Source organism: Gopherus evgoodei, chromosome 8, assembly GCF_007399415.2.
Source record: "Gopherus evgoodei ecotype Sinaloan lineage chromosome 8, rGopEvg1_v1.p, whole genome shotgun sequence".
NCBI lineage: Eukaryota > Metazoa > Chordata > Testudines > Testudinidae > Gopherus > Gopherus evgoodei.
Genome location: NC_044329.1, coordinates 74,222,294 through 74,249,881, shown reverse-complemented (window position 1 = coordinate 74,249,881; position 27,588 = coordinate 74,222,294). Strand labels below are relative to the sequence as shown.

Sequence of the window (27,588 nt, the reverse complement as noted above, 5' to 3'; positions counted from 1 at the left end):
TCCTGGCTTCAGCGCTGGGGCTCAGAACACCAGGTTTCAGCAGTGGAGCTCCATGGCCCCCCTAAAAGGCCTTGTGGATCCCTAGGGGGCCACAGACTACGAGCTGAGAACCGCTGTGCTATGCCATCTGTAACTTACACTACTGTTTCGGTTCAATGAATTTGGGAAATGTATATGGGAATTACACTGTTTACACTGGAGATTAATATGGCCCTTTATGCAGTATTGTAGTGTAATATTAACCTGGGGCTCCGTGGAATTTCATGGAGTAAAGACCTCAGGATTTGTCTCTTCCACAGCAGATTGCTGAATCTAACTCATTCTTTTTAAGAAGTGACATACTGATACTTTTATTTTTTACTTTAATATTTAATTAATATTTCCACTATATAAATATGTATATTACACACAACATGGAGAATGAATGTGGTTTATATTTATTTGCCATACTGTATATTACTTTTCTCTGTCCTCTAAGGATACTGGTTTCAGAAGTAACTAATTATAGTAGTGTATGCTCATAGGTCATGAAATCCTATAGGCCCGATTCTGATCTCACTTTTTTACGATTGTATACTGCTGAAATGTCTGTGATTTCAGTAAGTTGCTCCTGATTTACACCAATGTAGATGAGATCAGACTTAAACCCTGTGTTCTCCTAGGATCTGTATTTTTTTAGTATATGCTCTCGTTCAATTCCCATTTCTTTTGTATAATTTTTTGAGGACTCAATATGTTAATTGTCACAACAGCAAAAATTGCAAGCTGATAAATCTGGCAAAATTCTGTTTGTCATTAAGTAATAACAATTCACGCCTATTAACTTTTGCTTAGGTACTTCCCATCAAGGTGGATATTCCCATGATGCTGTGGTGTATGCACTACAAAAATGTGGCATTCGTCATATTGATACAGCAAAAAGATATGGCTGTGAATTACTTCTTCAGAAAGCTATCAAAGAAAGTGATGTAAAGCGGGAGGACCTCTGGATAACTACCAAACTCTGGCATAGTGACTATGGCTATGAAAACACAAAACAAGCCTGCCTGGATTCATGCAAAAGACTTGGTGTTCAGTACCTCGGTATGAAACATTTTTATGTTGTTAATTTACTTTGCCTCACATGTGAGTCTTGAGGAAGATAAATAAATTCTAGGATGGACTTTATAACAGATATAGACCATGGGTGCCAAATTCTTCCCTTAGTTATATGTCTGCAAACCTCTTGTCCAAACTGATCTTCATGAGGGTTGCATGTATGTAACTGAGGGCACAGAATATGGCCCTAGAATTGTAGCTGTTGCAAGATCTTTTTTTAATCAACTAGAATGAATTTTGTAAAATTGCATTTACTCGTTAAATTGAGTTGGGGATCATCAGGGCCGGCTCTAGCCATTTCGCCGCCCCAAGCACGGCAGCACGCCGCGGGGGGGCGCTCTGCCGCTCGCCAGTCCCGCGGCTCCGGTGGACCTCCCTCAGGCGTCCCTGCAGAAGGTCCGCTGGTCCCGCAGACCCTCTGCAGGGACGCCTGCGGTAGGTCCACCGGAGCCGCCTGCCGCCCTCCCGGCAACCGGCAGAGTGCCCCCTGCGCATGCCGCCCCAAGCGCACTGGGGCCTGGAGCCCCCCTGGGGATCATCTATACAACAGTTCAGATGTGTTGGTTAAGGATACAAAGATTGCTATGTAAACTTTAAAATAAATTCACTTTTAAAGTCCTGGTTGCTTGCATGGTTTATTATAATTTCTGAAATGTCCAATCTGAAAATATGGAGTCACCTTTGAAAATGTCACCCTTTAAACTTTCTCTAAAATTATGAATATGTTTTACAAGTTTTCACTAGCTAGCTTGCTATCTGATGCCATAGACTTTGGGTACAATTTTCAAAAGAGCTCAAGTGATATAGACATCTAAGTCCCATTGAAAATCAATGAGATTTAGGCACTTTTGAAAATTCTATCCTAGTGATGTACCTACAGTATAGTATATCATAATCAGGGAAACTGACATGGCTGCCACCGGAGCTCGTGTCATAGAGCATAGAATATCATCTTAGGTAAGAAGAAGCTGTAGTGGTGACACGAGTTAGTTGTCCATTATCTTTTGATAGCAATAGGGGGATGTCATAGAAATAAAATGGAGAGTATTTTAAAAGTTTTGGGGGGGAGTGGCGGGCACTTCTCTTTCCTAGCTGAGAGGGGAGAGGAAATGAAAATAACAATATATAGATTATCTTATTGTAGAAGCTTAGACTAAAATGTCAGTGTTGACTGCCAAGGAAAATAAATGTAACGGTCGAACTTATCAGTGGTGGCACTGAAAACCTTCCCTTTGCTCCTCTTCTGCTTCCTGCACCACTACCATTACCAATAAATAAAGTGTAAGGCAGAAACAAACAGCTTTTGTAAAAAAAAAAAAAAAAAAAAAAAAAAAAAATACACCACAAAGGTTTTGTGGAATATCTTACCGAGTGCTGGGCTTAGGGTTTTGCCCCTGAGTGTATTGTAAGGTGAACAAAACGAGAATCCAAGTAATTTATCATATTTTCAATTTTATCAATTTACTATAGTGTATGCAATAAAAGATTGTGACATATGTCTATGCACACATGGTGTGTTCTAGTTCTGTTAATTGTACAAATGAATCTATTAGTGGTTTCCTACAGACTAATGTGAAATGTTGTAAAGTGACTTCCATAACTTCGATGCAGTACAGATACTGATCACTGGAAGGATGTTCTCATAAATAAGGAACTGCAGTCCATGACTTTGTCCTCTCTATCTAAATTAAGAAGGAACATATTTTCTCCATCACTGCTCTCCCTTTAATTCATCTGCTCCTCATGTTTTGTATTTCCTCTCTTGTTAATCTGCTTGCTGTGGCACTGGTGCTGAATGCTGATGAGAGAAAACTTGATCCAACTCCAGAAAATCATTTTTGGATAATTTATTTCAATACTGCAAACTTTTGTATCCTTTTTGGGTACTAAATTGATAAGACTGAGAACTCGTGCAAATAATCAGCAGATACATTTTTTTCCCCCAGGAAGTTGCATTAAAAAACTTATTTTCAGGTGGCAGAAGTATTTTAGTTGCTGTTACCATCTAGCCCCTGTAATGGCATGAGAGAAAGAGAGCCAGTGAGATAGCTTGTGTTTGTTAGGTATGTTCAAATCTTCTGATTTGGGAAACTCATGGCTGAGTCTCCTCTTGTTAACATCACGTTTATACTAGTGTAATTTCATTGACATCTCGTGAGATATTAATTTGCACTTGTGTAAATGAGGTAAGGATCAGGTCTTTTATTTTTAAGATTGTGACATTTAGCTACAGCCTTCCTCTGAGGGCAGGAGAAAGCCACACCTCCCTTGTGCTGCACATGCAACTGTCTCCCAGGTTCCCTGCTGTGCACAGGAGCACACAAACTGCTGCACTTCTTTAAGGGGTGAAGCACACTCCCTTTACATGGTGAGCCATCTCTGCTGACAACTGACTAGCCATAGCTCCAGCCATAGTTCCACCTCTTCCTGCTGCCTTTGGGGTGCAACTGTACCCACAGGAGAGTAACTGGAAAGAATAGAGACTGCAGTTTGGGCCCATCCTTTAAGTGTGTTGTGTACCCATCTAAAAGCCAGGCAGAATCTAGCTCAGGGGTCAGCACCTTTCACAAGTGGTATGCCGAGTCTTCTTTTATTCTTCTCAATTTAAGGTTTCGCATGCCAGTAATACATTTAAACATTTTTAGAAGGTCTCTTTCTATAAGTCTATAATGTATAAACTATTGTGGTAAAGTAAAGTAAATAAGGTTTTTAAAATGTTTAAGAAGCTTCATTTAAAATTAAATTAAAATGCAGAACCCCCAGGACCAGTGGCCAGGTGAGTGCCTATGTGAGTGCCACTGAAAATCAGCTCACGCCTTCGGCACTCATGCCATAGGTTGCCTATCCCTGATGTAGCTGATAAAAGTTCTCTCGTTTCAATTTGCTGTGATTACATAGTCATAACTCAGGCTGGTCATTTGCCACTCTGTTGGTTGTTAACAGGTTCCAGTTTTTTGCAGTTTAAATTTAAAAATTCATAGCTACTCTTGCAGAGACATTTTAACTTTCATTTTAAATGGGGCCTGACTTTTAGAGGAGTTGAGCATTCACAAATGCTATTAGAGTCAATAGGAGTTGAAAATCAGGCTATATGATTATAGTCCTTATGGTTGTGAAGATAGCCTTCCAAACACTAACCTAGTAAAAACAGATACTGCACAGTCTCTCTCTGTCTTACCAACAAATAATGCTTCTGCGGAAGGTTCCTTTTTTAATAAAATGCATTTAGAAATTACGATAATTCTGTAACAGCATGTAATGTGGGGATGTGTAACATTCCTTACGAAAACAAGACCTGTTAACTTTTTTTATGAGAATTGTATCAGTAATCTAAGTGTATTATGTTTTTTTTCTTATTTGAGTGGTTTATTATACCTTTAATAAATTTTTTAATTAAAGCACTTTACATGTTTGACAAAATGTATGACATGACTTTTGAGGTGGAGAGACTCAGCTAAAATTATGAGCTACTGTTTTTTTGTCATGGCAAATCTGATTATTTCACATTTATTAGCTGGAATAAATTTGGACTAAATTCTCATTATTCCAATTTACTTCTGTTTCTAGGATGCTTTGATGGACTTTGAGGCAAAAAATATTATCAGCGGCATCTTTTGGCATAAAATTACAGTGTTTTGACAGTGCAAAAGTATGAAATCTTCTGAGAATACATCTTCGCCCCCAGAACTTGAAACTTCTCACAAATCTTATGAATGTAACCACAATGCAGAGACCTACATAAGGGGATCCAGTTAAAGGCTGGTAGACCTAAATTAGATATACCAGCTCTGTTTTTCATTCATGATCATGCACCTAATTTAATGTCAGCCTTCCATAGACCAGTCTTCTTCATTCTTATGAACAGGCAGGGTATGAAAATATATGATGAGAAAAGTTCTGCAGATGATAAGGCAATGTGTGTCCAAGTTTATTTGGAAAGCAAATTGTTTTTATTATGAGCATCTCTGATACAATTGCTGAAACCAGCAATTCTTCTGTGAGAGAAGGGTATATGGACTAAGGAGCAGGGTAAAATACTAAATGAAATTTTCTTGATAGTATTATAATATATTAACAAGAATTCTTTTCTTCTAATAATTCTATAAAAGATATATGGATGATGCAATAAAATGGAAGATACTTAAACAATGCCTTTGTTTTTACAATTTATATTTTTATATTATAGAGCAAATCTGACTATTTAATATGACTGAAAATTGAAAAGACACTAAAGCCCCAGAAACTTTAACCACATGGAACCCCTGATTCCATGCGAAGCCCGTTGACTTCAGTGAGGCTTGGTGAGAACTGATGGATCTGCCCATGCAGAACAAATCATAGGATCACAGTCTAAAATAGTAGAAACTGATAAGAAGTTATATGAAATAGTCTAAAGAATTCTCATACATCTGTGTTGCTAATATAAACCAGTCACTGCTTTAAGACAAAGTGCTCCAAGCAGAATTTTGTTACAGAGCCTTTCCAATGAGCACTTTTGGACAAATGATATTAGGAGAGCCGTGTTCATGGTTTTTCTTTTTTTTTTTAATTAGTGGATTATATATCCATGAGAAGATGGAAATGTGTATTATTTATGGGCAGTGGTTAAAACAAATATTCCATTACTTGCATTTTCTAAATGTGGTCCCTGATCTTTCCATTTAAGATTAGTGTCTAGCATCCATGATATGGAATAGCAGCAAATCTTCTAGGTTTGGCAATACAAGAATACATTCCTTTGGATTTGGACACTGCCCCCCAAATAATTTCTTGTTGAGTATGCTTTGTGGGTTACTGAATTCATAAACTATTTTGCTTTCCTCATGTCTGTGTTGAACCTCAGATTCTTGTTAGCTGTATGCATTTTATTAGGTTGAGAATTTGAGTGGAATCATGAACTTTAGTTCCCCTAACAAGCATGCTACTGACTTTTAACTGTGTAAAACTAGCTTTGCATTTTGAATGAAGATGAGCTTTTCTGGGCTTTGTTGTCTCTGGATGTGACTACAACTAAGAAAATAATGACCCACCAAGTGACTTAAGTATCACAATCTAAAAATACGCCATACACTGATTTTTATTAGGGTTACCAACAGTGTCATATTTTGATATTCCAGCCTCAGGGCCATATTTACTACTGCATTATTCCAGTTTGATTGCCTTTAAAGGGTGCTGGAAACAAATTTCATAGCCAAAGCATCTTGTATTTAACAGTAGTTAAATGGTTGTTAATGACTTTGATTTCTTCCTTGATGCAAAAAGTTATTTCTTTTACATGCAGCTAGGAATCATAGCAACTATTACATAATTCTGCCTTTAAGTGACATACATTAATACATTAATTTGGATTTTTTAAGCAAGCATTTTTGAAAATGAATTACGTAGTGATTCCATTCGCGCTAGTGGCCAAGAAGCAGAATTCAGTCTTCAACACTATTGCTTTATTCAGGAATATTAGAAATGATGTTGTCTCCTGCTTTTTTAACACTGTGTTTTAACATTGCTATTTATACTATTACCTAATTAACAGCTAACTAGTAAAATGACCACTCACAATTTACAAAACATTTTGGTCATGGGAGCTCTTCTCAAAACATGCCAGTCTAGTGGACCAAGGGTATTTTGTTGTATTATTTAATACTAATTTCCTAACAGAAATTTGTTAAATTAATAATTTTTGTGTTCATGTAATCCTCAAAAGAGAAGAACATTTGGGCAAATCAAAGTGTGTGTATTGTGTATATACACTTGGTAGTGTGCATATATATACACACATGCAAACACATATACATACTAGAGCTGTCAATCGCAGCTAATTCATGTGATTAATTCAAAAAATTAACCATGATTAATAGCTCTATTAAACAATAGAATACCAACTGAAATTTATTAAATATTTGTGGATATTTTTCTACATTTTCAGATATATTGATTTCTATCACAACACAGAATGCAAAGTGTACAGTGCTCAATTTGTATAATATTTGATTACAAATATTTGCACTGTAAAAATGATAGAAGAAATAGTATATTTCAGTTCACCTCTTACAGATACTGTCGTGCAATATCTTTATCATAAAAGTGTAACTTACAAATATAGATTTTTTTGTTACATAGCTGAAATCAAAAACAAAACAATGTAAAACTTTGGAGCCTAAAGTCCACTCAGTCCTACTTCTTGTTCAGCCAATCTCTAAGACAAACAAGTTTGTTTACATTGCAAGAGATAATGTTGCCTGCTTCTTATTTACAATGTCACCTGAAAGTGAGAACAGGGCACTTTTGTAGCCGGCATTGCAAGGCGTTTACATGCCAGATATACTAAACATTCCTATGTCCCTTCATGCTTCGGCCACCATTCCAGAGGATATGCTTTCATGCTGATGATGCTTGTTAAAAAAAAATACTTTAATTAAATTTGTGAGTGAACTCCTTGTTTCCTGTTCTGTTTTACCCACATTCTGCCATATATTTCATGTGTTAGCAGTCTCGAATGATGACTCAGCACCTGTTGGTTTAAGAACACTTTCACAGCAGATTTGCAAAATGCAAAGAAGGTACCAATGTGAGATTTCAAAAGACAGCTACAGACTCCACCCAAGGTTTAAGAATCTGAAGTGCCTTCCAAAATCTGAGAGGGACAAGGTGTGGAGCATGCTTTCAGAAGTCTTAAAAGAGAAACACTCCAATGCAGAAACTACAGAACCCAAACCACCAAAAAAGAAAATCAACTTCTGCTGGTGGCATCTGACTCAGATGATGAAAATGAGCATGAGTCCATCCGCTTTGCTTTGGATCATTATTGAGCAGAACTCATCATCAGCTTGGATGCATGTCCTCTGGAATGGTGGTTGAAGCATGAAGGGACATATGAATCCTTAGTGCATCTGGCACATAAATATCTTGTGACGCTTGTTACAAAGTGCCATGCAAACGCCTTTTCTCACTTTCAGGTGACATTGTGGGCAGCATTATCTCCTGCAAATTGTAACTATACTTGTTTGTCTCAGCAATTGGCTGAAGTAGGACTGAGTGGACTTGTAGGCTTTAAGGTTTTACATTGTTTTATTTTTGAGTGCAGTTAGTTTTTTGTACATAATTCTACATTTGTAAGTTCAACTTTCATGATAAAGAGACTGCACTACAGTACTTGTATTAGGTGAATTGAAAAATACTGTTTCTTTTGTTTTTTACAGTGCAAATATTTGTAATCAAACATAAAGTGAGCACTGTACACTTTGTAGTCTGTTTGTAATTTAAATCAATATATTTGATAATGTAGAAAACATCCAAACATATTGAAATAAATGGTATTCTATTATTGTTTAACAGAACATTTAATTGAGATTAACGTTTTTAAACGCACGATTAATCGAGATTAATTTTTTTAATCGCTTGACAGCCCTAAAACATACATATAGTAAATGAAATTTCAGGACTTGATCTCTTTTCAAATGCTCAGCGTTCACAATGATTATGCCATAAATCATAATCAGATCTCCATTTCAGTGACTAATATAGAAATATAATCACTGAATAAACTTTAAAAAATGAAACTGGAGTGGCAGCACCACCGCTCTTTGAAAGGGTACGGTATGCACTTCCTCCCTCTCCAGGTCAGTTCTGTTCTCTGGTATAGCGAGTGCAATCCACACACCTTTGAGATATCAAGCTTTGTCAAAAGCACAAGCCTGGAAAGGTTCTTGCATTTGGTGGTGATATTCACCCCAGAGCACAGGGTAATCTCTTGTGGCCAGATCTAGGCCCTATTGAAGTGGGATTTTTGCCATTGACTTCCTTAGGATCAGAATTGCCCCTTAAAATGAGCATAAGCTTTTGTATGAGTGCCCTGCTTTGGGATGAATTTTGCCCTAGGGAAGAAAAGGCTTCAAGGGCTGGTTCCCGTACAAGGAGAGAAGGAGGGTGCAGAAGACTACTTATATGCTTCACCACTCTTTGTACGCCATCATGTAAGTAGCCATAATCTGCCTTTTAAAGTATATTTCAAACATTGCAGTGTGGTACAGCCTTTTATAGACTTTTTTCTCAACATCTGAGTACCTTTTGATTTTTTGCTTTTTAAAATAAGCTTGCTGTGATTGCATTTACTTAATCATAGAGGCTGAAATTCACTTAAGTGCAGAGGTTTTAATGGATGAATATGGCCTTGTTCATCTCTGAATTGAAGTAAATTTCACCAAGAGTTTGCAGACTGAGCAGATCTGCAAGTAGTATTGCTTTATCATGCCAACACTAAACTCATTTTAACTTCACCTATGGCTTTCTGAAATATCTTTACTTAAAATCATGATACGATATAGGCATCACTGGTATGGAAACATCACCCTTCTGAAACAAAAGGTTCCTGAAAGACAGCTGATCCTGTTTGTATCAGAAGAAGTCTTTGAGACACTAACACAAGGAAGGATAAATGTGCTGCATTTCTGAGATCTACAAGGCCAGAGGTCTTACAGTTCTCAAAGCTTTTAAAAGTCATTCTTCTCTGGGTGTTGCAATTTCTCTGGCTGAATACAAAGCATCTTTGTATGTGAAAATCTGCAGAGCAGCTATTTTCATGAACATTTACGGACTGTGGTGCATAGCTGGATATTCAGCCTTTTTCAAGAATACTGTTGCAGTTAGTGGTTATATTGAGCTTTCCCTGCATAAGTTTTTTTGGCATTGCTAAGCAGTCTGGATTATTCTGTATTGGAGAATATAGCAATTAGAGATGCATAATTTTCTTCTTTCAGATGAGGTCAGCCCCTAACTGTACTAATAACTTGTCCCTGTTCAGTTGTGGCAATTGTCTTGTATGTTTAAATTAAAGATTTTATTTACAGTTCTTAAATTCCTTTTCTAAATTTGTGAGTAAATGCATAAAAAGAGCAAAGAACTAATAGCATCTTCCCTGAATGGGGGATAGATCCCAGTTCTGCAAATCCTTTCATATAGTCCTTACTCATATGCACAGTCTTATTTGAAAGCCTGTTGGACTACTCACCTCAGTAGGAATTTGAAGTATTGGCTCATGGTTTTGTATGCAGCTTTCCCTACGTACATCTTCCAGTGCATCCTAGCCTTAATATGCAAAACCCTATGTTATTCTATTCATATACCTATCAGGAGCAGACACATATTTTGATAATTTTGTCAGGTTGTTAACAAATTAAGACACATCTGAAGAAGTGGGTTTTACCCACGAAAGCTTATGCCCAAAAAGATCTGTTAGTCTTTAAGGTGTCACTAGACTCCTTGTTGTTTTTGTGGATACAGACTAACACGGCTACCCCCTGATAAATGAAGACTAGGATGAAAACATCAAACTTATTTTTATTTGTCCCCTTAAATCAAGCTTTGAGTTATCTTGCCTAGAAATGAAAGAAGAATGTACCAACTCAGTGTGCCATCTATTGTCAATACTTTGGCTGAAGTTTTAAGAGATTAAAAAAAAAATAGGCCAGAGGAGTCCTGTTTCCACAAACGGTTATTGTAAGAGATTGTTGTGGTGTATTCTGAAAAATACTTTCACTGTGAAGAGTTACAATTTCTCATTCCTTCACCAAGGCTAGATAGCAACTTGCAACAAGAGACAGCTATTTTAAACATAAGAATGTCTGTGGTTATGAATGACGCACACCTCAGCCAATCACTTCTTTCCTTTTCCTGTTTGTGTCTTAGACTAGAACAGTGATACTCAGTGGTTCAGGAGCCAAATTAGAGATCAGCTTTACCCAAAAGAGCCAAAGTAATGTGAATTCATTGTTTTCATTTACTATATTATTCATATTTAAACAGTATGATAGGGGAATATATAATTATTAGAGAAAATAAGTTAAATTAATGCAAGTTGATAACTTAATTGGTTAATAACATATTAAAAGCATCCTGACTGGTTAATAATTTAGACTGGTTAATTAAATCACACAGTTTTAAAATACCATGTGCTGCAAAGAGCCGCAGGAGACACATTAATGAGCTACTTGCAGCTCATGAACTGCTATCTGGATATCACTGGACTAAAAGAAAAAGGCAGTGACCAACATTTTCAAATTTGGGTGCCTGGAATTAGGCTCCTGAATCCATATTTAAGAATCTAAATAAAAATGCCTTGATTTTCAAAGGTACTGAGCAACTCCAAATTCCATTTTCAGAAGTGCTAAAGATGCAAGTGCTCATTGATTTCAGAGGGAGCTGAGTTGCCTCATCACCTTTGAAATTGAAGGCATTTCTAGTTAGGTTCTTAAATACAGATTCACCAGCCAGACTTTAGGCAACCAGGCTTGAAAATGTTGGCCAGTATGTATAAATTATTCCTTTTTTTAAACTATATGAGAAATGTGTCTTTTTTGGTGAAAGGGCTGGGCTATAGGTTTTATGTACCTGATCTGGTGCAAACAAATCTAGTACACAACGGCATGAAGGAATGGTTGTACTGTAATTTCCCATAGAAATGTATAAACAGTAGTATTCCTTTCAGTGGGCATCAAAGGCCCATTCCTGTGAAAGTGCTATGCACCACCAGTGGTGCTGAGCGTCCTCACCTCCCACAGACTTGAGGGTGCTGATCACTTCTGAGATATTCTGGCAACCATCTGATCCTACTCTTGTAGCCTCTTGTTAATTTCTACTGGAGTTGGTGTGGGTTTAGCATTATTATTATGAATCATATTTATTACAGTACAGCCCTTTGATTTCATTGGGGCTACTCATGTTCAAATTTTAGCGCCATACATATGTGTATGTAAGAGCCCTGATCCATGACTGGGGCTTCTAGATGCTATTGCAATACAAATAATATCAATTAATTAAATGTTTGCAGGATTGAGGCCTAAAGTAGTAAAGGGTGGTGTTTATGAAATCAAGAAAGGAAGCATATTTATTGATCACTTAGTAATAGTCATAAACTTTTGATAGAGATAGATTAGGAGTGGTTTGTTTGGTTTGAGTGGTTTGCTAAGGGTTGAAGAATGCCATTCAACTACTCTGCTGCATCACTGGCAGGGTTTTTTATATATATAAATAAACACAAATTGATTGTGTTTCCCTTTTAGATCTTTATTTGGTACACTGGCCCAATGCACAAGTTCCTGGTAAAAGTAATCGTGAGATCCGAGCGGAAACCTGGAGAGCCATGGAGGACCTATATGAGAAAGGTGGGAGGACTGTAAAAAATCACTGTTTGCAGGAGGGACTGTAACTGATTTAAACTTTCAGGAATCCAATAACATTGCAATAGGGTGGGATTTTTCAAAGGAGCCTGAGAGAGTTAGGTGTCCAAATCCCATTGTCTTTCTATGCGACTTGGGTATGCAACTCACTTGTGCCCCTTTAAAATCCCAGCCCTACTCAATATTATCCATGTGGCAAGCTAAACAAAAAGAGTTAGCTGCTGCTTGTAAATAACATATTGCCATGTTGTGGTCCGAAGAAGTAAATGCTATTATGTATGGTTTTTTTAGATTGTCTGTAGTCTGTAGATTACAGTACATTTTGTGCTGGGCTGCAGTTGGTATAAATTCAAAGCCATGCCATCTAATTTAACTTCCCTTTGATTTTTTTTTAATTGTAAGGTGATATTTCTTCTTTACATAGAGCAGTAGTTAGTGGATCTTTGTTGTCTGTGGTTTAGAAAAGGTCAACTCAAGCAAGCTGATTAGATGAGGAACAGAAACTGAGCTGCGGGGTTTTTGTTAATTAATCTTGAAAGCATGCCCTTGAAGGAGTTGCAAAGCTAAGGAAAAATTCTTCTCTCAGATCCTTATGATGACTCTCAACTGTATTATTCTGCATGCACTGATTCCCCATTGACATTTAATGGGAGTTTTTCCAGATCCAGGAAGATTAGAATATTGGCATCAAGATTTGTCATGAATTTAAGAGGAGGATTTTGCCCTTAATGTATGCAGTATTAGTATGAGGTTCGCCAGTAATGATATTTTCAAGCAATAGTTGTAGACCTCATTTACAATTCCATGGAAAGTTCCTAAGTATCAAAGTTGGATAACTGGGATGAAAAAGACCTCCAAGATCATGTAATCCATCTCCTAACCCAGCATTTCTCAGCCAATGGGTCACGACCCCCAGACAGGCTACGAAAGGCAATCGGGGGTTTTGAAGCACTGAAAAATTCATTACAATGTAAAGCAAAGAAATTCTCGCTCACCCATTCCTCATACAACCATATCCTTCAATGTCAAGTGTTTTCTGTCAACCTCTTGAAATACAGACACATAATTGTACAGGCTTATCATTATTACCACTGATACATTCTTCTTACTCTTATAGCAAATGTAAGGAGATTGTGAATAAGGTCTTGCCTGCCTATAAAGGTTGATAATACTGCCCTAACATACTCTTGAAGAACTCTGTGTGGGTGGAATGTTGTTGGAATGCAGATTTGTGCTGAAGACATACACTGCATTTAAAATGTAGATATAATCACATATTTGACACTTTTGATGATTTTACATTTTTGCGTCAATGTAAGGTTCAACTCGTCTAACCTACCCATTGTCCTACTCATGGTGAGGTTGTGACCCACCACAACTCTCAGATCTTTCTCATCTGTACTGCTGCTAAGCCAGTTTTCCCCCATTCTGTATTTGTGCATTTGATTTTTCTTCCCTAAGTGTAGCATCTTACTTTTGTCTTTGTTGAATTTCATTTAATAGTTTAGCCCAGTTCTCCAATTTATCAAGATCCCTCTGAATTTTACCTCTATCCTCCCAAGTATTGGCGATCCCCTGCTAGCTTTATGTCATCAGTTCTTCCAATTCCTCCCGGAGATTTGCTAAGCACCAGTCTTCCAGAGTCCCTGGCCTAGCCAGCCTTCTCTCTCATCATGAAAGTCCCATATCTGCACGCACGTGCACACACACACTCTCTCTCTCTCTCTCTCAACCTATTCCTGAGCTGGCCCTTTCTTTTTCTTTCTTTCTTTTGTTTTGCTCCTGTATGAAAACCTAGCTCCTGCCCCAGGTTTCTCAATTTGGCTTTCAGTAACTGATTAACCTCTTCCTGCCTTGCACGGAGGCTTGAGTGCCACATTATAGTTCCTCTATGGATTTTGTACCCCCGCTTCTTATATCTCAAGTCTCCAACAATATCAGATAAATCCAATCTAATCCCATCCTCCCTGCTTCATAACTACCTTTACTGGTTTAAAATGTGAGGTGGTATCTGATAATAAGCTAATTCCATAGAACTAAACTGATTGCTAGTTAATTCATAATAGAACAGGTGTGAGGAGTCTGGGCATACCAGTGGTGCCACCTAATGGTTAGGTCACTGGCACCCAGCTCTCCCACATCTTCAGTGTCCCCTACCAACAATCACTCTTCTGTGCATTTGGTAGGTAGCAACTCGGCCCTGTGGCCAGGTCACCAGTCGAGTCCGTCCCCTTACAGGGTAGCAGAATCTAACAGAAGAAAGCGTCTTCAGCCCACCTCCAGGTTTCTGTGGATTGCATGCCCTTGCCTTAGGATTTACAATGTCTCTATCTCCCCTTTATCTCCAGGGAGGGTGGAAGAAGGGGTTCTTCTTTGAGTGATCGCTCATGTGTATTCCACAATAGGTGTGCATTCGTGCCACATGCACTGTTGCCAGAAGTTTTTCCCCTAGCAGTACCCGTAGAGGGGAGCGCCCCCCACAACCCTTGGAGTGGTGCCTGCCTGGCACGGTATAAGGGGAGCTGCACGCTTCCCCCACCCTCAGTTCCTTCTTGCCACCAGTGAAGGTGTGTCAGAACTTCTCTGTTCCAGCTTTGCTGTAGCTTGTCCCCAGAACTCTTTGTTCGTTCAACATTAGTACCTGTAGTTAGTTAGCTGTTTAGTTAGTTTAGTTAGTCAGTAAGTGTGGGCCAGGGCATGCCCCGTGTCCTGGGGTTTAAGTCGTGCGGCTCTTGCAGACATTCTATGCCAAGGAGCGATCCACACGCAGACTGTTTGTGCTGCTTGGGAGAAACCCATGTCAGTGAAAGGTGCAATTTTGCAAATCGTTTAAGCCTCGAACCAAAAGAGAAAGGGACATTAAGCTCCGGGCCATCCTGATGGAGTCGGTCCTGACTCCAACCCCAGCATGCCACTTTGAACCAGTACTCGGCACCGCGGCGTCGGTACACAGTGACTCGCTGGTACTATCAACCAGTTAGCACCTGCTTTCCATCCACAGGGAACGCCAAGAGGGCCAAGATGACTCCCTCCTCGCAGCAGCATCGAGGGAAATCTGGGACAGAGGCTAGGCCCATGTCGGGCAGTCCTCGATTCCCTCCGGGCCCCAGGCCTCCAACTCAAGCTGAGTGGAGTAGCCCAGCCCCTTCGGAACAGGCCTCTCCAGATGTCCAGATGCCTTCCATGCCTCAAGCCCTCCAGGCGGCCCAGGACATCGTGTCCATGCCAGTGCCTGGAGAAGATAAAGTCAGACAAGGCCTGGGTCCTCCTCATTGCCCCAGTATGGTCTAGGCAGCATTGGTACTCGATCCTCACAGACCTGGAGGTAGCTCTGCCGTGGCCGTTGCCGTTCCACCCGGACCTGTTCTCTGAGGACCAGGGCCGCCTCCTCCACCCCAGCCTGGCTGCTCTTCACCTCCTGGAGTGACTGCTCAGTGGTTAGGTGGAGAGGAACGGATGTGTTCAGACCAGGTTCAGCACGTCCTCCTTGAAAGTAGATGGCCCTCCACTCACCATGCTTATTTGGCGAAGTGGTCCCGATTTTCTAGGTGGGTGGAGGACCAGGGAGCCTCCCCAGTGACCACCCCAATCCAGTTTATTCTTGATTGCCTCCTCCACCTGAGGACCCAGGGCCTGGCGCCCTCATTGGTCAGGGTGCACCTGGCAGCCATATTGGCTTTCTCTCTGCCAGTGCAAGGGCACACGGTATTTTCGCATGCTATGACTGGCCAGTTCCTTAAGGGTTTGGACCGTCTTTTTCTGTATTCTAGACCCCCCAGTCCCACAGTGGGACCTAAAATTGGTGTTGGCTCATCTCACGGGGCCCCTGTTTGAACCACTGGCCATGTGCTCCTGGTCTCACCTCTCGTGAAAGGTGGCCTTCCTGGTTGCGATCATGTCATCTCAAAGCTCAGGGCCCTGACCTCTGAGTCGCTGTACACGGTCTTTCATAAGGACAAGGTCCAACTCTGCCCACACCTCACATTCCTCCCGAAGGTGGTCCCCACCTACCATATAGTCAGAACATTTTTCTACCATTCCTCTGCCCCATGTCTCATACATCCAGTGAGGAGCGCCGTCTCCACACACTCGATGTGCAGTGGGTTCTAGATTTCTACCTTGAGCGGATTAAGCCATTCAGAAAGTCCTCACGACTGTTTGTCGCCTCCGCTGAATGCGCAAGGGGCCAGCTGATTTTCACTCAGAGGCTATCTACTTGGATCACTTTGTGCATCCGTTCCTGTTATGAACTGGCAGGTGTTCCCCCACCGCCCATTGTGATGGCACACTCGACTCGGGTGTAGGCCTCATCGGCTGCCTTCGTGGGCCACATCCCCAACCAGGACATTTATAGGGCTGCCACGTGGTCTTCGGTTCACACGTTCACCTTGCATTATGCGATCGTATCCCAGACCAGGGATGACCCCGAGTTTGGCAGGGCTGTCCTCCATTCTGGGAACTTGTGAACTCCTACCCAACTCCAACAGATATAGCTTGGAATCCTCTATTGTGCAATACACATGAGCAATCCCTCGAAGAAGAAAGGGTAACTGTTGTTCTTCGAGATATGTTGCTCATGTCTATTCCACATCCTGTCCTCCTTCCCCTCTGTTGGAGTTGTCTGGCAAGAAGGAACTGAGAGTGGGGGGAGCGTGCAGCTCCCCTTATACCGCGCCAGGCAGGCGCCACTCCAGGGGTCGCAGGGGGTGCTCTCTCCTACGGGTACTGCTAGGGGAAAAACTTCCGGCACTGGTGCATGTGGCGAGCACACGCACCTGTTTTGGAATAGACATGAGCAACACATCTTGAAGAACACCAGTTACGGAAAAGATAACTATCTTTTTATGCCTCCTTCATAAGAGGATGGTTGGTAGGAGAGCCCAAACCCTCCCTCTCTACTGGGCTGTGACCTAGAGCACCATGAGAGGCAGCAGTAGCAAACACTCCAGCGTGCTTTAGGGGTGCCTCCCTCATCCACTTCCTCCCACTTACTTTCCCAAACCAGAGTGAAGTCAAAAACCTCTCATGATCCACCAGAACTTATAGTGAAGGGGTACCTAGTCCTAGAAAAAGGATAGTCCCTCCTCTAGGGCCTAGGGTAGCTGCTGCTTGCAGATCTTTTCCCCTACAACCAAGACTCTATATCCTTACTCAGGATGTCCCAAGATAAATATCTCCTGGGCCCAGAACTGCCTCTTAACTCCTTCAGTTCCAGAGGGTGGTTTATACATCCCATCACAACAGGTCATGTTGCTATGCAGATTTACACTAAAGGAGGATCTGATCCAATATTTTTAAATCAAGACAGTTTTTAAAAGTAGTTTCTTTATGTGGTATTCTGCCTGAGAACATAACATTTTTGCTGTGTGTATCTGTTATCTGATTTGCTAAGCTGCCGTGATGTACTAATTTGTCTGCAGCTATTTCAGAGATACAGGGATACAGAGATACTTTTTGATACACTATTCTTAATTTGAATAGAGCATTTATTATATTAAGATCACAGTCCTAAAGGCAGATGGCTAAATTGCATCTGTAAATTCCTGAAATTTATGCAATCAGATAATTTGTTAGTAATAAGTGACTGCAGGCACAAAAATGGGGCTGGGGAAAGGTGTCTTAGGTATTGTATTTGAAAATATGTTCTTATACTTGGAAGTAAAATTTTAAGCTAAATTATAATAATCATAATACTTAGGATTTTATGTGGCACTTTTCATTCTGAGGTGACAGTAGCATTATCCCCATTTTAGAGATGGGAAAACTGAGGTACAAAACTATTAAGTGACTTGCCAGTGGTCACATAAGAAATACATGGAAGAGTTGGGAATAGATCTCAGATCTTCTGAGTCCCAGTCTGGTGCAGACTCAGTGCTTATTCAAGGGATCACTGAAACTGAATTCCAAAAGAACAGTACTTTAAAAAATATCATAATTATTCAACAGTGAGGTCTCTGTTTAGAGAGACTGGGTTTCCCAGTTCCCTGTTTCACAGCTGATTTCAACTAGGGTTCTCTTAGTGTCAGTCCTATGATTTGAATTTTTGTGGGCTGGTATCTGAGTGTTCTGAGTTGTGGAATTATCGTCTGTGATTCAACAGAATGCTGGTTTGGCTGCCTTTAGAGCACACTCAGAGATACGTTTATTGAGTCAAACATTCCCTTGAGTGTTGGTAGAGTTGCTATTGGAGTATCTCTTTGGTGGCAGATGGGGATGTTGTATCTAACTATTCTTCCTTCTTGAATGGCTCATGTGTAGGGCCCTACCAAATTCATGGTCCATTTTCGTTAGTTTCATGGGCACAGGATTTTAAAAATAATAAATTTCATGATTTCAGCTATTTAAATCTGAAATTTCATGGTGTTATAATTGTAGGGGTATAACCCAAAAAGGAATTGTAGGGGGTCGCAAGGTTAGTGTAGAGGGAAGTTGTGGTGTTGCCACCCTAACTTATGTTCTGCTGCTGATGGCGGCATTGTCTTCAGAGCTGGGCAGCTGGAGAGTGGCAGCTGCTGGCTGGGATCCCAGTTCCGAAGGCAGAGCCACCCGCAGCAGCAGCACACAAATAAGGATGACATGGTGCGGTATTGCCACCCTTACTTCTATGCTGCTGCCTGCAGAGCTGGGCCCTCAGTCAACAGCCGCCATTCTCCGGCCGCCCAGTTCTGAAGGCAGCAGTGCAGAAATAAGGGTGGCATGGTATGGAAGTGCCACCCTTACTTCTGCACTGCTGCTGGCGTGGAGCTGCCTTCAGAGCTGGGCCAACAGCTGCAACTCTCCGGCCACTCAGCTCTGAAGGCAGCGCAGAAGTAAGGGTGGCAATACCACAATATCTCTAAGAATATCTTGCAACCCCCCTGCAACTCCCTTTTGGGTCAGGACCCCCAATTTGAGCAACACTGCTCTCCCCTGTGAAATCTGTATAGTATAGAGTAAAAGCACACAAAAGACCAAATTTTATAGCGGGGAGACCAGATTTCAGGGTCCATAACACATTTTTCTTGGCCGTGAATTTGATAGGCCCTACTTATGTGCATGCCCACTGGTAATGAGTTAGAAGCCTTGTCTACTGCTAGCACGGTGACTCTTTGCATGTGCAGTAGTTGTCTATGAGAGCAGCCTGACTGCTGGCATTGTGACCAGCTCATGTTCCTAACAACACTTACACACACACACAAAATTGCTTGTCTCTCCAGCTATACATGCTATGAAGAGACAGGGCTCATAGCCAGGCTGAGACACTGGAGGTGGGAAGAGTGACAGCACTGTGGTCTGGGTTCAGATCCCACAAGTCTCAATGTCATTTTATTAACCATGTAACTTCTATTTAGTTTTTTTTTTTAAGTGTGAAGAGTTTGTTCATTCTTAGATACTACAACCATGAGTGCATTAGAATTCACTAGATAGACAGACATTTTCCCAACACTCACACTTGTGAGGGGAGGGGTATTTCTGTTTCTGCAGTGACACTTGGGTGATAAAATTGGAGATTTGACCCCTAATGACACCTAGGGGATTGTCCACACTGACACGTGAGGAGATGGAGAGGGGATATCTTTTGTAGAATGAGAAGGGTCTTTCATCTATTGACCAGAAAATTTCTTGAGTGTGCATATTTACAGACATGTAAGTGCTGGTAGCATGGGCTGTCCCTGATAGCATCAGCAGGACAACATTTGAAGATAGACATTGTTAAATACTCAGTAATATGGTGTTAGCAGGAGGGACAGCTGCTGTTCCATTATTGCCTTGATTATAAACTCAGCTTCATAGGTGTGTTTAATACAATGATTGGAAATTAGCCTTTAATAAACTGCAATATGAACAAAAGAGAAGTGCATTTTTAAAGAGGAGCAGGACCCTGGAATGTTATTTTTTAAATTATCATCTTCTCCCCATACTTTATCTCCAAGACAACCACATAGACTAGCAGAGGTTGTTTAGACCTAGCTGCCCATAGTGGAGGTCAGGGTCTTTGTAACCTTGGAGACAATAGTAATGTTTTGCCTAATTGAAGGTGGAAATCTTTAACACTTACTGGATAACTTGCCTTTTATTTCTGTGTGTGTAGATCAGTACAGCCGGCACCTTTCCATCCTATGTCTGTCAGTTTTCAAAAGTACAGCAACAAGCTGAGTAAACATATTACAGCTGTTTTGTGTAGTGTAGGGAACACAGAATGCAGTTAGTGAGGACAGCGCATCTCTTCTAATTCTATATCTACATTTTTATTGCCAGAGCCTAAAGAACTCTGACCATTCCCAAAAGCTAAACAATTTCTGTCCTAAAAGTGGATGGATGTTGATATACATGCATACGCCCCCATATAATATGTGTGTGTGTGTGTGTGTGTGTCTATATAAAGTGTGTATGTGTGTTCACCTTGCAGCTTTAGTCATTAAAAGCAAGTGACTGACTTTGGTGATAGCACAGGGGCTTTTTCACATTAAGATTAGCATTGTTTTCTCTGCACAGGCAAATAAGGAATATGGTACTCCTTTTTTTGTAACACCAACCCAGTCAAACATGATCATACAGAGATTTTCACATGACCTCCAAAGGTATGTGGTTTGGGAGGATGTCGACTGCACCACGCCCTGTTGATCAGATAAGACAACAGGATGGTGATATACAGGAAAGAAAATGTAACAACCACATTTTTTTACAGTTAATGATTGGAAATTCGCCTTTAATAAACTGCAATGTGAACAAAATAAGCAACTGCCATAATATATATATGACTCTAGAATGTGAAATGGTTCAGTGAACTAATCTAAACTAACAGAAATAACCCTCTTATGCCATGTTTTGCAGCAATTGTTTTTTGTAATGTGTTTTATGGTGAATTCTAAATGCAAAAACGAGCCTTCAGCCCTCTCTGTTTAATGATTTATTGCAATATCCTGTTTGTGTACACTTTCATGTGAATCCCCTTTCTAACAAACGTTAAATGATTTTTTTTATTGAGCTCACTTACAGTAAACCTACATGAAGGATTATTATAATTTATCATTTGTATTACAGTAGTATCTAGAGGTTCCCACGCAAGATTGGAGCCCCATTGTACTAATCACTGAACAAACACATAAAAAGAGAAAGTCCCTGCTCTGAATAACTTTATCTAACTAAACCAAACAAACAAAAATTGGGAGAAAGGAAGTATTATCCCCATTTTACAGATGAGGAACTGAAGCACAGAGGGCCAAAGCCTCAACTGATGGACTCAGTATTGTTCCATTGACATCATTTGGGTTACACCAGCTTATACCAGCTGAGGTGCTGACCCAAAGAGATGAAGTAATTTGCTTAGGTCACCCTAGGAAGTATATGGCAGAGCCAAGAGTTCACCTTGGATCTGAGTCCCAACACAGTACAGTAACTCCTCACTTAACATCATCTCGGTTAATGTTGTTGTGTTGTTATATTGCTGATCAGTTAGGGAACATGCTTATTTAAAGTTGCGCAATGCTCCCTTATAATGTTGTTTGGCAGCCACCTGCTTTGTCCACTGCTTGCAGAAAGAGCAGCCTATTGGAGCTAACTGGTGGGGGCTTGGAACCAGGGTGGACTGGAAGCCCCGCTATCAGCTCCCCTAAGTTCCCTGTGCTGCAGCTGCCCAGCAGGCTATCAGTTGCTGGGCAGTTCAGCTGTCTCTCCCCCGACTGCCATGTGCTCCTCCTGCCCTCTGCCTTGGGAGCTGCTCCCAGGAGCCTCTTGCACAGGGCTGGTGCAGCTATTTATGCAAACTAGGCAACCGCCTAGGGCGCCTAGTGGTTGAGAGCGCCTAAAAGCCCGCTCAGGTGAGGAGATGGAGTGGAGGTGAGCTGGGGCGGGGGGGTGGCGTGAGGAGGGCTGCCCACAGTAACGCGGGGTGCATAGGGGAACCGGTTCCCACCCCAGATCACCTCCACTCTGCCTCCTCTGCTGAGCACACACAGCCCCTGCTCTAAGTCTCCTCCAATCCACGCCACAAGCCTGGGAGAGAAGAATTAGAGCAGCGCTGGCGTGCTCAGCGGAGGAGAGCTGGGGCTGGCTCCCCGGGCAGGGTTAGCTGCCACAGTGGGTGGTGGTAGCTGCTGCGGAGGGGTGCGGGGTTAGCTTCCGTGGGGGGGCTCCCCAGGCGGGGTTAGCTGCTGCAATGGGTAGTGTTAGCTGCCGTGGAGGGGGGCGGTGTTAGCTTCCACGGGGGGGGGGGGGCTCCCCAGGCCGGGTTAGCTGCCGTGGAGGGGGGCCTTTCAAGGGAGGTAGTTGCTACGAGGGGGGGCTCCCTGGGTGGTGGGGGTTAGTTGCCATGGTGGGTGGGGTTAGCTGCTGGGAGGGCTCCTTGGGTGGGAGGGGCAGGTGGGTGTGGTTAGCTGCCACAGGGGGGCGGTGGGCAGGGTTAGCTGGGGAGGGGGGGGGCGCAAGGTGAAAGTTTCGCCTGGGGTGCAAAACTTCCTTGCACTGGCCCTGCTCTTGCATATTGTGCAAGGGGAGGAGAAGAAAGGGGCTATTATCAAGTGTCCCTCTCCCACCCTGCTCCTGGCCCCCACCCCTTTTCCCTGGGGTGGGGGGGACAGAACAGGGCTCAGGACAGAGGGAGCTTGCTGGCAGCAGCTGCTGTCTCAACTTGCTGTTCCACTTAAAAAGGCAGTGGGGTCAGCGTACTTAAAGGGGCAATGCGCGTCTTTCTCTCTTTCTCGCTCTCTCTCTGTCTCCCCTCCCTCCATTTGGGCTGTCTTGTAGAGTGTGAGGCTACATTAACAACAATGTGTTAACCTTTGAGGGCTCGGCCGAGTGCTAGTTCATCATTTAGCAGTAAGGCATTCCCCTTGGAAATATCTCACCCTCTTCCACTCTCTAACTTCACCGCCTCAACCAAGCTTCACAATCATCATTGTTGTGTACCGTTTTAAATTGTTTGTTTAAAACTTATACTCTGTGTGTGTGTGTGTGTGTGTGTGTGTGTATTGTCTTTTGTCTGGCAAAAAAAAATTCCCCTGGAACCTAACCCCCCACCCCTTTTCATTAATTCTTATAGGGAAATTGGATTTGTTTAACATTGTTTCGCTTGAAGTAGCATTTTTCAGGAACCTAACTATAACGTTAAGCGAGGAGTTACTGTACTTTAACCAAAAGATCATCCTTCTTCTCTGTGACGTTACATTCTATAATGTTTTATGGAAATATGCTTGTGAGTGTGAATATGATGTAACTGGAATATGCTTTATGCAAAAGGTCTCTTGTAAGGTATCATTACAAAGCTTATGGTCTACTGAGTGTCTTCATCCCTTTTGTTTGCATGTATTTTTTCTATGTCTGGAGTTAGGAGAATAAAATTTAAACTTGTATTACTAATGTAAACATATTAAGTAGAAGCCATTAAGGGTGCTTCAGAATCAGTGACCTGTAAATGGCTCTGTTTACTTGCAAACCTTCCCGTGTACATGCAGCACAGCCCTGGAAGAATTGAGGCTGGGGTCTCACAGGACATGTGAACATGTCACCTGATAATGGAATCCATTTTAAAGCTGGTGCTTTTTCATTTAGAAGGAGGGATGGGGACCCAGAGAGACAAAAGATTCCCGCCTTGTGCCAAAGCTATAAAAGGGGGTATAACAGAACAAAGGGGGCTGCCAGTCATAAGAAAACCCCTAGTTTTCACCTAAAATGTCTGCTGGAACTAACAAGGACTGTACCGGGGAAAGCATTGGGCCCAGATTAGGAAGGAGTCTACTCTGTGAAAGAAGCTTATTGGAACATCTGAGAGTGAGATTTTACCTGTAATTAGTTTCTTAATGTATTAGGCTTAGACTTGCATGTTTGTGTTTTATTTTGCTTTGTGACTTACTGTGTTCTGTCTGTTATTACTTGGAAACTACTAAATCTTACTTTTTATGGTCAATAAAATCACTTTTGTTTATTAATTAACCCAGAGTAAGTGATTAATACCTGGGGGAGCAAATAGCTGTGTATATCTCTCTATCAGTGTTATAGAGGGCGGACAATTTATGAGTTTACTCTGTATAACTTTATACAGAGTAAAATGGATTGTTTGGATCCCATTGGGAACTGGGTGGCTGGGTGCTGAAGATAGGCAACCTGCTGAGCAGTTTTTGGTTAAAATCTGCAGCTTTGGGGGTGTGGATCAGACCTGGGTCTGTGTTGCAGCAGGCTAGTGTGTCTGGCTCAACAAGGCAGCGCTCTGGAGTCCCAGGCTGGCAGGGGAAATGGGGCTCAGAGCTAATTCCAGCACGTCAAGTGACAGTCCCTATGGGGTCTCTGTCACACTCTCAGAGAAGTAACCTTCAGAACAGATGCAAACGTATACCCTGCAAATTCATTGGGAAATAGTTGCAATGAGGCAATCTATAGTGATACTGATGGGATGATAGGGGGATAATGTTTGGAGCCAAAATGCATTGAAATAAAAGACCTAATCAGAACATTGGTTTCCTCCTGTGATTCTCTTAACACTCATTTTGCTGTGGAATCTGTATTATAAATATACATACACACACCCCACCACCAAACAAAGCCCCTCTTTCTTCAGAAGTATTCAGGACTTCAGCTTTGATTGAAGGCTACATTGCACTGCTGAAGAAGTTTTTTATTGATGGTCAGTATGTGGTGGTCCAAGGAATAGACCATCTTGAGGGTATCTGAGCACTCAAAATTACGCCATGCTTGCCATAGGAAAACAAGACTTAAGAATGCCAGTGGTCAGACAGGTTTGGTGATAGACTATTACTACCTCCTTCATCTCAACAGAGGATTTAACCCCTTAATCAAGAGCAATGGTAAACTGCAACCCTAGCCTACGTCTTATGTTATTAGAGCTATGGCTGGTTGCAAATGAGAGTTACTATTCACAGCTTAATCACCGGTAGGATGCCTGGCCTTTTTTCAATTAACAAGTCATGGCTGGATAACATATGGCGAGCTGTGTAGGTGCTGGAGAAGGAACTCTATGACCTTTTGGTGGCTGAGCAGCAGCTGGATGATCTCATCCAGATGTGCACTATCCAGTTCAAGCTCTTCACCAAATATCCCAAGAATTAGCAATATCCTTGTCTAAGTGGGGCTGGTAGCTTTAATGTCTGTTTTGTGCAAAAGGATTTGTTGCTACTTATCAGAGGACAAGCAGAATCATACTGGAAGAGGCTCTACCGCACCTCCCCATAACTTCTACTTTTCCATGAGGATTGGGTGGAACTTGATCAGACTGGGAGATGCTCCCACTTCATTAGTGTCAAGGGGAAGTCAGGACATGAGAGTTTCTCCTCAGTTTCTGTTTCTTCTGTGGGGGATCAGGTTAAAAGGGTCTTTCCTTATGATTCACAGGGAGAGGAGCATGCATGAGAAGATGGGTGTAAGACCAAGGAACTTTATTCATGGGAAGGTGTCTCACTGAGTCTGAGTTGGGGGGCCTGGGTATTTTACATGAGGTGTTCAGGGTGCTTAACAGATTCAGGAAAGCATGTGGAGGGAACATATCTTTCATGGTGGTGTGTTTATGTCTGTGTTTTTTTCACAGGGTGATCAATGTGTTTCATGGAGAAGGGAATTACAAGTAGGAGTAGAAGGGAAAGTTGTCTCTATGGGGAGAATTACTCAACAGAGGCTTCCCCAAAACATCCTCTAGAGTTTAGTGTTGCATGCCACTTGGGACCAAACTCAGAGTGCTTTCTGTGAGTAGTCCCATCAACTTCAATAGGGCCTTCATGTGAGTAAGGAACACAGAATTTGAGCCTGTGTATCCTTCTTTAATAAAAGCACACTTATTGCAGTTGGTCTCATGTGAAAAGTGAATCCATTTGTGTTTTTATTCTGTGGCGTTAGCCAGAGCCAACATAATGGAATGAACACCATTCCACATGGAGTGGACTTCTGACCTTTTTTGACAGGCTAAGCACATTGGAGACTTGGCATCACAAAAGGAGCATTTAGTTTTGTCACAATATATTGCATAAGTGCTTTCAAAAACATTTTGATCAAACCTTGTACAGCTAATATATCAAAAAGTTTCAGGGGTCTGATAAAAACCTATACCAGTGTTTAAAAAAAGATAAAAGTGCTCTATTGTACTAAAACAATGCTGTAGTGCCAAAACAGCGTATTTATAGATTATTGTGGTAAGATTAACAGTGCCCATCTTACTCTGTAGAGTTCTGATCTTGTAAGAAGTTTTTCCTCAAACGGTTTTCTGTTAAGTAAAGGAAAACACTATCAGCTTTGTAGGCTGTCTGGAAAAGTGTGTTAAGCTTAATATACTGATACATTATGTAGCCAGTCTGTTAGCTTGATGTATTGCCTCATGGCAAAGGGGACTAATACAGTCTAGCAAGATTACTCACACATTTGCTTGGGATAAGGAATTTTTTTTCTGATGGGTGAGTAAAGTATTCATTAGCATTAGTTTTTTCATTATCATCAGTCATCATTACGAAGGGCAGTATGTTCTGTAACTGCTCTTGTAACATTTCATGACAGTTTTGCAAGGTGGGATAAATATTTTCATTTCTCCATTGTACATTTATTAGTTACTTTTTAATATGTGTACAAGAGGCATTATTGTTACATTTTCCATTAGGCTATTGAAGCCATGTTGCCAAGGAAGGAGGAATAACTCAGGTGAGCCCAGAACCAGTGGGGAGTCACAGATCTTCTGCGCAGATGAGCCAGGGTCCCTGGTGGATTCCCAAAATCTGCTTAACATGTGGGCTAGTCCTTCCTCTACTGGAGTATAAATTCTGTGGCTTCGTCAACACAATGTAAAGGTTTGTGTTTAGATTGTGCTATATAACTTGACCTAAGTAGCACTTTCTAAAACTCTACTCAGAACAAAGCAATTGTACTTTAGCACATGCTAAACTGGTAAAGCTGAAGGCTACAGGGAAACCTAGGTTTTAACTCCAACTACTAACATGGTGCTAAATGTCTAAATTGGTTTCAAATGGGATTTTTAATCAAGTTAAGGTGGTAACTAGGCTGAAAAAAACACCTTTTCCCCAGTCTAAACAAGGCCTGAGAGAATATCACTGGTCCCAGTGCAGATATTTTCATGTAGAAACATGATTTACCATCATTTTTTACTAAGTTTTTTCCTTGGTCCTTCATCACATAAAACTCCTTTTGAAATCAATGGGCATTTGGCCTGAGTAAAGACCATAGGATTTAGCCCTATAATATAAAAAAGCTTCTTTTCCTTTGTAATTCATTGTTTTTGTAGAGCAGCCCTTTGGAAACTTGCAGCTGCAATCTGTGTCCTTGACAATATTTCTCCCTCTCCATTGCATGCACACATTGCTCTTTTACTGTAGATGTTCACGAATGCTGA

The 27,588-nt window shown here is 41.3% G+C and overlaps 1 protein-coding gene across 1 annotated transcript in view; it reads left to right on the top strand.

Moving 5' to 3' along the window:
• Positions 1-27,588, top strand: part of LOC115656129 (uncharacterized oxidoreductase YtbE-like) — an 89,752-nt gene that overhangs the window by 29,325 nt on the left and 32,839 nt on the right. The window contains exons 2-3 of the mRNA XM_030572447.1: positions 835-1,083; positions 12,153-12,254. Of these exons, the coding sequence (XP_030428307.1) occupies positions 12,233-12,254 (22 nt within the window). The 5' untranslated portion in view covers positions 835-1,083; positions 12,153-12,232. The remainder of the gene's footprint in view (positions 1-834; positions 1,084-12,152; positions 12,255-27,588) is intronic.